Raw genomic sequence first — 12,369 nt, 5'->3', positions numbered from 1 at the left:
ACAGCAATGCAGGCCCTGGGGCCCGGGTCGCCCTGGGCATCGAATAGCTCTTCTACACCCGACTTTAGAGTTAAATAGAAAGAGAACACGAGAGGTGATCCCCGACCTGAATGATGGTGGAGATGCCTGTTTGTTGATAAACGCGCTGTATGGCTTGAAACCGTCAGGCAGGGAATGGTATATGGAGATGATACAGAAACTGAAGTCCATTGGAAATGTACTCATCATCACCGATCCACGTTTAGTACAATCCAGAAGAAACGATAGATTGCTGATTTTGATGCTCTATGTTGACGATACCCTGATTGTCACTGATGACGAGAAGGGGATGATTGAAGTCAAAGAGAGATCATCGAGAAGTTTTCAAATTAGCGAGCTGAGAATTGCAAAACATTGTCTCCGACTGGAGATTCACCAGGAAAAGGACTCCATCACTCTCTCGCAGAAAGCATATATCAGAAGTCTACTGAAACGTTTTCATTTGAAAGACTGTAATGCAGCCAGTACACCCTGGATACCGGGAAATGAACTGAGGGGAGAATCTGAGGAAAACGAGGCCAACAACTGGGCGTATCGTGAAGCCATTGGAGCATTTATCTACTTAGTCATGACAACAAGACCGGAGCCGGCCAACACTGTCGCTAGACTCACATTTGATGCCAAAAAGCACTTGATGCCACTGGATTGGTAATTCCCAGTGAACTATCTCGATATTAATAAAAAGGTGTTATTAGGATTGTTCATCATATTAACATAAAGCCATGTTCCTACTCCGAATCTATCACGTTTTCGTTTCTCTCCCATGTCTCTTTCCGTTCGACTGCCCCACCACACGCGTCATCCCCTCTCTTTTCCTGTCGCTTCTTCGTTACATACGATATTGGAATTACAGCCCAACTTAAAAAAATAGAGATAACAAGTTAGAAGATGATCAGATGCCTGCCTCAACACCCCTTCTCCGATGACCAGGGTTGGTTGGTCTCATTCATACTCTCACTTTACGATGAAATAGCCACTTCCGATGACCGCATAGACAAGTACACACTTCAGCCATATGCACCTTCTACAAAATTCCGCAAACGCAGCGGATCACTTCCTAGATGATACAAGAGCTTGTGCCGCTTGGGGCCATTGAAGATTCCCAATTATTGCCACAAAGTATTCCCGCTGTGGTGTATATATCGGACAGTCTATAATGAGCTGGTTGACTATGTCTTCGACTTTTTCGTAGTCGCAAGTTCTTGAGTCAGCAGGGCACCGTATTGAAGATAGAACCCTAACTGCCCGTACCCCCTCAGGCTCAGCGACATGTCACACGTAATATGATTTAGTAATAAATTATGTAATTTCCATTTCGACAAACTATTAATGAAATCTGAGCATAGAGTCAAAACAATTCTAAACGATTCCTTCGGCGGATACAGCATATGTTAACAATATTGAGCGATAAAATTTTATCTCTCCGTACATGTATTGAAGGGAATGGCGTACAATAATTAAGCCGGTCAACACAATAATGAAAAAATACGAGTAATATAGCCTCATGTCCGCCATTACTTCTCATTGATTTCATTAAAAATCATTGATATACTGTACATCTGACCATTAAAAATCACTTTTTTTTTATCGATTTCCATTATGTTTTATAGATTTTTGGTGCGGTCATACATTCCGAACATGGAATTCATATTGACAAAATAGCATATTATTGATTCATGAAAAAGGTTGTTATTTATTGAGCAATATTTACTGAAGTGATTACAAAATAGTTCAAGCACACACAAATAATGAGAAAAGTTGACAGCATTAATCTTCGTCGTCGCTGATGATTTTGCTTCCTTGCTTAGTCTTCCGCTGCTCCGAAGTAGTTCCCACGGTGTCCTCTTCGTCACTGCCAATAATACGACGTTTCTTCAGTGTTGGCGTATCCTCCAGGTCAGAATTGTCAGAGCGAAGTCTCTTAGCTTCATCTTAGAAGAAACAATCATTAAATTTACCACTTATGAATGGAATATAAAGGTTGTGACGAGGCAGATTTTTGTGCCCTTCCCTCGCCCCCTAATAATTCGCCATCGTATGGCAGGTTAGATTTTTTTCCTGCTGCCATTAGCTCCCACATTCCTCAGTAAACTTCTACCCCTCCCCCCTAACCCTTCCCCCCAGCACTCACAGTGCGATATTGCCCCCCCCCTTGGTATCCAGAGCAGAGTGATCCCCCATAACATCACATCGAGTGATGATTTGCCTAGGGACCCCCCTCCATCAAGAGCATCGCGGAAGACAGCAGGAAGTATGACGACGACCACTCACTATGAATTGAACCAGTCAAACTAAGGTTGCCGGAGGCGAGCCGAGACGTAGACTTGCCGAGCCGAGCGCTGCAAACTTTACACGACTCATAATCCGACTCAATCGTCCTCATGCCATAATCTATTTGTCGTTACGAAGACCTATGGTTGGTGGGCGAAGGGGCGCACGAAGGGGGTTGGGGGAATCTTAATCGAAATACTAAAAAATGAATAACGCTCAACTGTCATGTCACATGTAAGTAAGCATCTATACTCCTAGGAGCTGTAATGTATCTCAGTGGAGTCCTGTCTTATAACATAATATTTAACCTATCGTCATTAGATCAGTCGGGTAGGTAGCGCTTTCCGCGCCTCAGCAACGAAAAAGAGATTATGGCATGAGGACCATTTACGTCCAATGGCAGTTCTCTCTGTTATTTCCTGTCATACGCGAAATAATTATTCAGTACAAATTACGATACATTTTACGTAATCTTCAAGCGACAATCGCTTTCCGCGAATGTTTATGGGAGGACATAAGAAAAAAATTTTCGTGTTTTTCACTGAAAGAGCCCGTAAACGTTATGTAACATTGCGTTACGATGCAAAACATGAAAATTCAATCGTTAATAATAAATACACAGCAATTCCATAGGAAGAGAAAACAGACAGTTCTTTCATTTGGTTACGAATATTCTTTTGGTCTTTGCAAGCAGTCTTTAGTCTTCTAGAGAACTCCATGAAGTACAGACGTTAATTTTAAAATTAAAAAATTAGTAAGTAAGGCTACTCTATTTTATATTCAATTTATTCCCATTTCTAATAGTTGGTTTATCATAAAAATTAATCTCAAGTGTCATTTTTCCGTCAAAATTTGATCGAAAAGTGGTTCAATGTTATTTCATCCCACGTTTCTCCCCGTGAAGGTTTATTGTTATTCAAAATTTATTTCTGTGAAGTGATAACCCACGCCTTTGACACCTTTGTAGTGTATACTCTCATAAAAAATAAAAAGTCCAAATCAATCATAAACAAATGTTATTACCTGTGGCATTTCCTCCAGTAATTTCCGTCTCCGTATCTGAAGCTGATGAATCGTCTTCCATCAAAACTCGACTCCTAATTCGTTTCGACTTCTTTCCTTTATTACGGGTGAAATCGCTGGAATTAGATTCAGCAGTTGATTGACTTGTTGAGCCTTTAATATTAATTTTCACTGAAGGCAAATCCTCGTCATTGCTGGAGTCGTCTTTATTCATTGAGTCAATAATTTGAGAGCGTTGACCTAAGTGGATTAAAAAAAAAACTTCACAATCTGATGAATCAATTTTGTGGTACATCCTGACTATGCCGTGGTTATTTTTATCAACTGGCATTACATTGAAAATTAATTATCGAATTACGGCTAATAAGTTAGTGGACAAGCGATATCATTAGCTGTACAATCACGTACTAACGATGTCCAACCCATTATATGCAGGCATTTTCCTAATTAATGAACATGTTGGCTAAGTACTGCAAGCAATTCTGGAAAATTCCTTGCGCAAAGTGGAGACAGTGAGAACGTCAAAATACCGGAAGTTATACAAGGATCCGTCCAACAAGCATGAATAGTAGAAATTGTAAAATTATTAGTACTTTATTCAAGTATATCGATTTGGAGTTATTCGGTAATGACTTTTATAACGTTTTTAGGTGTTCATCTGAAATAGGCTGAACAAAGAAGCAATTCAAACTGTTGAAACGATTTTAGGATTAATTCAATTAAAATCACATTGAAGATAATTAAAATGAAAGTAAAATCAATGAAGATTCGAAATATGCATTTCGAGGGAGTACACCCTTCGTGGCTCTTAACAAATATCATCCTACTGAATACGATATCATACGAATGAAAATTAATGATTCCGTCAATCCATCAGTCAATTGAATTGCATAATTTACCTGTTGACTGTGATTCATCCTCCTTGAACATCTTCTTAATTTCCTCCAAATCTAGTGTTCCTCCCTCCTCCTCACCTGCCGCTCCATCGCTATCAGAATCGATAGTCGGTAGAATATCTGTCATATTGAAATGGTAAATTAAATTCCGAATGACTCTATGATGACATAAATTTCCCAATCAATAACTAACCAAATATCAGTGTCAATCATAGCATACCTTCATTCACGAATATCCCATTGAGTCCATTTTTAATTAGGTCGCAACGCTTTTGTATGGTGGCTGACATCATGTGCGATGGTATTCTCCAATAAGCTTCTTGCTCATCAGCCGGTGGCTCTACTCCAATGGCTCGTAATAAACGCTGAAAACTTGGTGAATCCATTGCAGCTGATGAATAATCATCCAGGGGTACAAGTGCAATACCTTCAATACTTTCCTCATCTCTGTCCTCAACAGCGTCTTCCAAGGATTCCACTACCCATTCCAAAGCTTCTGTCATGTCTGAGAATGAAGAACATTCTATGAGTGCATGCAAAACGTTTTTATTATCCAGTATTCAGGGATAGTTGGGGCCGAAGATATTTCATTGGACGTAAAAAAATTGGTTGAGTGAGTTTTCCCAATACGAATTTGTGACAACTTAAATTATACTGCAATAGAAAACGGAATTACGGTTAGATGATGAGATATCCTAAAATTATTTTTGTCTTCTTTATAGAACAGAGTAGATTATAGTGAATGTGACCCAGGGAGAGAAGTTATTACCAAAAATTACGTAACTGTCCACGTAATCCGTAAGCGCAAGTTATGTTTTGGTAGTTTATCCCGGACTGGATGGGAATAATTCAAAAATTCTCCGGTAATTTTCCGCTCTACCACGAAACAAGTACGAAGAAAATGCGGAATTATTCTGGAACTAGTCAAATTTAACTGAAAGTTATGGAATTATTGCAGCGCCAAATTCAAAAATTGTGAGATATGGAATACTAGTGACGCCACTAGTGGGTAATTTTAACATTCCATGAGTGCTCCACATCGTGTGATGTCACGAGAAATTCTTGATTAGGATTTTGGATTAATTAGGAAGGGACGCAAGATCATTCGAGATGTAATTTCACTGGAAAGTTAACTGGCGAAATGGATTGTCCAGACCGGGATTCAAACCCGGGATCTTCCGATAATGTTGACGGTCGGGTCATTTTGACGTTCCGTGATACGTAAATTTTCAAACAGAGGAGCAGACGGACTAATCCTTCCTTGTGACTCATCGAGCATTTTCGGGACATTCCAGTGGAGGAAAAAAATTATTCGTTGACTTTGTTGGAGAGAATTGATGTTGTCCAAACAAAAAGGGATTTTTAAATAAACTTGTTTTTCTGTCATATGTAACAGTTTTGTCCATTTATTCTTTTTCTTCCAATAAAAACAAATATTCATTCTCCCCGGCTGCCGTGAGTCATTAGACGGATCAGCAACTTGTGGAGACCTGTATGTAAGGTTTCCCTGACAAAAACTTAAAATTTCAGTTCTGGCTCCTAATTTTCATTGAATTTGACTTCGATCGCTGATCACGTTTGGAAAAGCAATTTTGACGTTTCCTTTCCGGTACTTGTCATTCAATATTTCTATCCGTGTGATGGAGAGCCTCAGGGAAAGGCCGATTATAAGTGAACTACTTGTATTTTTAATGCAATAAATTCTGTTAAACCTGAACCTATAAAAATCGTAGTGGAAAATTTCAGAATTAAATGGGATGTGATTCAAATTAACCGTCTCAGACGACTGAGCCATTAAAGTTACACTTTTCTAATTATTCACACAAAATTTAACGAATTTCTTTAAAATAGCATGTGAGCCACGCTGACATCGTCCCGTCGCGCTGCTAATCTCACGTCGTTCTTTAACTGGCACTTTTCTCGGCTTCGTGCACAATAGACTATTTCATAAAGAATGAAAACAATAAGATTGCAATTGATTCTACCTTTGACAGAATTCTCTTCAAGTCAACCACTTGACAAAATAATGAATCGACTTACTCTTGTTGATAACATCCTTGAGAAGTCCAGTTAATTGGGCGTCTGTATAAACCACTGCTGGTTTCTTCTTCTTCTTATCCGTCTTCTTTTTCTGATTCTTCTTTACCTTTGAGTTGGCTCCACTCTTTGAATCCTTCCCGATAATCTCGCTATCAGAATCATCACTATCAGATTTCTCGCTAGACGATTGATGTTCCCACGATGCTTTTACCTCTGGAAAGAACCCAATAAACGTGAAAGACAGAAATACATCCATTTTATGAATTTTCTTTGATATATTGAAAACATATCGATAGTCGCAAAATATGAATAAAATATGAATATAACATACAATGTGTTTCATGAATGCGAAATTACCTTTTAGGGGGGTATCACTAGGAGTGATATTTGGTAAGATGGAAAAAAGTATTAGGGAGATGGAAGGATCGGATTGAGGAGAATGGAGAAACGGTGCAATCATGGAGAATAGATTGAATATTGACTGTAATGTTAAATTTAATTGGATATTCAAGCTGACAAAGCGGGATTAATGAGATATTATTACTCGTGTTCAGATGACACAATCGAATTCAGAATTCACCTAGATGAGTTTCAAAATCCCCGAGCTGAGTGAGCTGAAAATTTCTCTAAGCAATTACGATTCACTGACGCGATAAATTAGTCGACTGTCATAGCATACATATAGTTTGAAAATTCACTGAGAGGATCACACAGACAGACAAATGCATTGAAATGCTGGATATTATTTGCTACCAGTTCATGAGTCATAATGTCCTAATTGATTGACTAATTTATCGGTGAAGGTCGAACTTAGTGCGTCAACGTAGAACATCGAGAAGTCGATCGTCTAAATTACATGGGTTTGGCTGATGTTTTTTTATTCACATTCGAATAAAAGAATGTTTCAATGTGAATTATTTTTTGGCGATTAATGTGTACTAATCGTTGTCAGATTATTTAGAATAAAATATACAGTGTGCTATGTGAGAGGTTGTATTGACGCATTCACACTGTGCCATAAGCAGCCCCATTACCCTCGATTGGCAAATTCAGGCAAAAACCTTTTAGCGAGCGCGGGGTAGCTCGCAGAAATGTTAACTCCCAGAATAGCAGGAATGAGTGCATGTCCTCTAGAAAGACATGACGTGATCTAAAATTTGAATAGCATGAGATCTACAGCAATGAATTGGAAATTTAGCTGTCAAGTGATAAAATTTATTAGTGGGAAATATAGAATATTTTAGAAATTTTTTATTCCACGAAGTGAAGCAAATAATAGAGAAACCAATAAGAATCTCTTGTAGCTAACATATTGAACAATGTTTGAATAGTTCATAAACATTTTTGGTATTAACTGAGAAGTTATAATGGTTTTTTGTTTTAATCAAATTACATTATCGAAATGTAGTGAAAAATCTTTTTTTCGGTACTATTTAGGTACCTCGCGAATTTCAAGATTATGAAATGTGCATAATAATCGGATCACCATTGAATGAGGTTGTTTGCTCATGGCGTTGCTACAAATTTTCTACGACGTTATGTAAGTTCTGGAAATCATTAGGGTGAAATATAAATCAATAACTCAAGAAACGAGTATTTTATAAATGCCAAAACCTAATAGTGCCACTTCGTTCTATTATTGGACAGATAATTGATACGAATGCTAGAATGATTTTTACGTGGTAAGTGAAACTTTAGAATAGCAGAAATCCTTAGTAAAAAATGAAATTCACTGAACTACAGTTTATTTGTTTTTTTTTTTCGGGGAATTTCGGTCAGACGAAGTTTTCACTAACCACGTGTAAAAATCATTCTAGTTTTTGTGAAACTGAGCAATTCTAATCTTGAACTTAAGATATACACTTGACGTTAAAGTTCATTCCGATAATTTTGCGAAATGACAGGCTATCGTGAAATATCTATAGGAGGTCCATTGTCAAATATTTAATATTGAATAGTGGTCTGGTTGTTATTGATTTGCTAAGTAGGCAATAAGTAATAGCATTAAAAATTAATTTCCAGCATAGTTCAATACTTCAATTCTATTAAATTGAAAAAGTCATTACAACCAATGAATCAGTATTAATAAATCTTATGAATTCAAGAAATTTTAGCACATCCAATAAAATATACTGTGTTAATATCGTTCAACATTTTTCCAGGCAGATCCTCATTGTTCAGTGCAGTATGTAATCCAGTTCACGGAATGAACAGTTCTGCGATAATATTATTCTTTTCCACCGACAAATTTTTCTATTTCGACTTCTAAATTCAATTCACAATACATTTCGTACTATTCAAATTTTCAACTTCGCATCAGGTCGTTGTAATGGGCATGCGCATATTTCTACCATTCTGTAGCTGTACGTTTCTTTACGCTACTCCGCGATTACTGAAAGATTTTGAGCTGCTCCATTCTCGGCGCCTTGCATTACCGTTGCCGCCGCAAGTGGCGCTAGGGTCACCCGCACATTATTCCAGTGTCTCCAACTTCGGAATTGGAAATTTTTATACAAAATGATGGGCATTGAATTATAAATGAAAAGTATCTATCGAAATGAAATGTAACATAATATACTAAATGTCTAAACCAATTCCCTCAGAACCCCCCCCCATGTTCACATAAATGATTAGACAAAAATTGATCTAGTCTCTGATGATACTAAAAGATGATGACACCTTATATAAGTCAGTAGTAATGGAAATGCGTAACGGAGAATGCAATTTGAGAATAACTGAACATAAGTGAAAACCTACGATTTGTTCGTTAAAGTCTTACGTGATCGTAAAGAGTTACAAAGTGCAATCCCTTCAATCAATTATATGTTCCGGTGTCAGGCGTACCTGGATTTTAAATGACACAATAAAGGAGAATATAAACAAACACTGTGAATTAATAAACAATGAATTTGTTTTAACGGTATAATGAGTAATTGAATTCTTTAAATCCATAAGAAATCGCTAGCTCTCTTTCAATTATTATGTTTACGAGACCGAACGCGCGCTGCAGCGTGCGGAAAATGAAGGATGAGTTTTGTTTCTGTCATATAAATCAATTTGCTTCACCTTTGATTCGTCCGAAAGCATTTGACATCAACACTTGAATCATAGCGAGTGAGTGATCAACACTTGAATCTCTCTCTCACGGTGAATCATAACGATCTTTACATTATGTTTTAAAATTAGCGCCTAAAATTTAAACGACCAATAGGATACTGGCTACATCTTTGCGAGATTTCGATTCGATTCGAGATTTTCGATACGATATGTGGCTCTCCTTTTTAGAATAGGACAATGATTTCATCAACTTCTGGCTATTAACGATACGCTCTGTTTTACAGCAGCCTGTTCTGATGGTCCCGTTGACAGTGTCATAGATATCAGTAGTGGCTGCATCAGCAAACATAATAGCTGGTCTACCATCATTACGAGCCATTAAGATCTGTGTAAGCCCGTGAACAGTTGAATCATGCCTCTCAGCATCAAGGCTGACATAGCTGCCAGTTATGAGGAAATTATCATTAATGTTCTACTGAGTGCTCCCTATGTCCATGGGCTCTGTGAGATTGTATGGTCCGACCGAAAATTTCTTGAACAGCCAGAGAGATTGATTCTTCATTAAATTATTTCTAATTGGTTACAGCTCCTTTTGCGCGAACCACACATTCAAACACTCATCACTTTGAGCTTTCATTCCATTTGATTAATTGCATAGGCCAACATCATCCATCTCCTTTCAGAGTAGAATCTTGGGGGACAATGACAGCAGATGTCATCAATTTTTCTCCCAGTTAGTCACTTAAAAGTAGTTTCTCATTATCTGAGGACGCAAGTCATAATCGGAGGAAACTACTGCGATCATCTAATCCCCAGGGAGCATCGTAGATTACGTTCATATTTCAGACATAATTCATATCCATATTTTGTAAGAAAAATCCAATATCGTCCCATTTTTATTGTGTAATTAATGAGAAGTCATATGCGGGTTGCTTCATTCGAGTTCAATTAAATTGACTTTGTTTGGTGGTACATTTGGCTCCAAACAACCTCCTATCGTTCGTCTCCAGAAGTCCCAAGGATGCAGTGAATATAACCTAATTCGGTGCATACTCATTTCCATCGGAAGTTTTCACCTGAACTGGCCTGTCAGGTCTACCTTCAATCTTCAAAAGTTTCTTATTCAACAAAGTTTTGTTCATCACAGGTAGTTTTTCTTCGGAATTGGCCGGCATTTTCTCACAATAATTTATGGAAACTGCGGCGGAGTGGTGTCTTCGCCCAAAAAAGATGAGAAATAAATTTTAAGTAGAAAATCTCAAATCGCTTTCTGCAGTTTTTAAATTACTATTTCCAAAAATATAGAAGGGAAGACTCGAAGGTTCCACGTTCTGATCTTCGAAAGCCTCAAATTAATACTTCCTGGCGTTTTACTTTAAGCTTTGGAAATGGCAATGTAAAGCCGCTGAAAGGTTCCGGTTAAGGTTAACTGAAGTTTTAAGTTAATATTGTGAGAGATGATATTGGAACTTTAGAAAAATATTACGCGAAACAGATTCATTCTCTTTCTTTAACCCCAGGAATCTTTCTTCCTAGATTGGTCGCCCTCCTCGACCTACGCCAAGAAACACCGCCCGTGCCTGTTCACCAAAAATGTCGCCGAGTTCACTCTACAGTGACCGAACACATTTAGCTAAATTCGGCAGCCTGGCACCCTGGACCCTTTTATGTAGCATGGAACTAAGCGATTCCCCCCTGAAAAATAATTTCTCTGCAATCCTCCAGCCTTCCAAAACTGGTGACTCGACTTATTTCCCACGCCTATAATTATATAATTCTATTATAATTTTCATGCAGTAATATCTCTGTGAGAAAATTCCCAAAAGTAAAATGTTATTACAAAATCCTTGTCAACAATTTCAAACGACGAAAATGCGGATGATATGACGTGGTCCATTGGTACCACATTATTGATTGGCGAATTCATATGTTTACACTTTGATTTCGTAATTGCTTTGACAATTTTTGGAGCACGATATGTTTGTCGTGGAAAATTTATGCGGTTTGGTTTTACACGGAAATGTTGACAATGAAAATGAGTCGGCGAACCTGAAAAGCGTTCTACTCTGGTCACAGTACAATTTTGCAGGCACTTTCATGCAAAAAATAATTTTTGCTCCACAATGAAAACATTACAATCGTCAGATTCAGACTGCTAAAATGCATCTTTGCGGGAAAACAAAGTAGAATTATCTGAAATTTTTCGAAAATGTCTGTGCATGGTTATTTTTTAGTTGAAAAAACATATAGGGGGGTACAACAATTCCAGAGAATGGTTGAAGATAGTTGATAAAAGTTGAGACTAACTCTGGACCCAGATTCACTTCGATCTGTGAAGTCGTTTGTAAGAAATTTGTTTTGGTTATAGATTCTTTCATCACTACAATAGATGGCATTGAAAATAACCTTAATTGAACGATTATTTTAAAAAATATTCAATTTCTAGAGTAAAATAATTATGTGGACTATCTCAAAATTGACTAGACCGAATTCGTTTTTTAAAATCCCAAAACTTTCGTAATAACGTCCTCTGTATTCATGAATTGAAAAAACTAGGGAAACCAAGAGAAATGAACAGGTAAATATTGTTCAACCAAATAATTAAATTCTTTATTTATTTGCCTATTTAGACTGTAACACGGTAAATTTTTACTTGCATAAAAATCAGCCAGTTAACCCGCCCTTTTCCCTTGACGATCCGAAAACGGAAAGGAATTCCCGATAGGGCGCCAGTTGTTCTTTTTCTCGACGGAAACAACAAACCGAAAAACGTACTCGAAGCGGAAAATCACGACAAGAAGCCGAAATTCTGAACTCAAACGTAAACATAGATAAAACTCAAAACTAAAGGTCAAGACAAAGGTGGTAGATGCTCGTGCTACTCAGGGGGTTGGTTGTGGGGAGAGGGGCTCTTAAGGTGGAAACTGGTCGCTGGGCTATTATCTCATTAGAATAAAACCAATGCAAAACCATTTTTGATATTGACATACCGGAACTATATTATTTTCACCTCAAGGAAACAGCGAGAATGCCGGCAAAATCG

General features: G+C 37.7%; 1 protein-coding gene across 1 annotated transcript in view; it reads right to left on the bottom strand.

Annotated features, from left to right (window-relative positions):
• Nucleotides 1–1,480: 1,480 nt before the first annotated feature.
• The window catches only part of LOC135159777 (protein timeless homolog), a 328,531-nt gene continuing 317,642 nt past the window's right edge, over nt 1,481–12,369 (bottom strand). Inside the window, exons 22-26 of the mRNA XM_064115817.1 lie at nt 6,270–6,482; nt 4,450–4,734; nt 4,233–4,349; nt 3,334–3,573; nt 1,481–1,970 (exon numbers count right to left, since the gene is read on the bottom strand). Coding sequence (XP_063971887.1) covers nt 1,807–1,970; nt 3,334–3,573; nt 4,233–4,349; nt 4,450–4,734; nt 6,270–6,482 — 1,019 coding nt within the window. The 3' untranslated portion in view covers nt 1,481–1,806. The remainder of the gene's footprint in view (nt 1,971–3,333; nt 3,574–4,232; nt 4,350–4,449; nt 4,735–6,269; nt 6,483–12,369) is intronic.

Source organism: Diachasmimorpha longicaudata, chromosome 2 (assembly GCF_034640455.1).
Source record: "Diachasmimorpha longicaudata isolate KC_UGA_2023 chromosome 2, iyDiaLong2, whole genome shotgun sequence".
Lineage (NCBI taxonomy): Eukaryota > Metazoa > Arthropoda > Insecta > Hymenoptera > Braconidae > Diachasmimorpha > Diachasmimorpha longicaudata.
The sequence above is the reverse complement of the archived record's forward strand: the minus strand, read 5'-3'. Positions and strand labels throughout refer to the sequence as shown.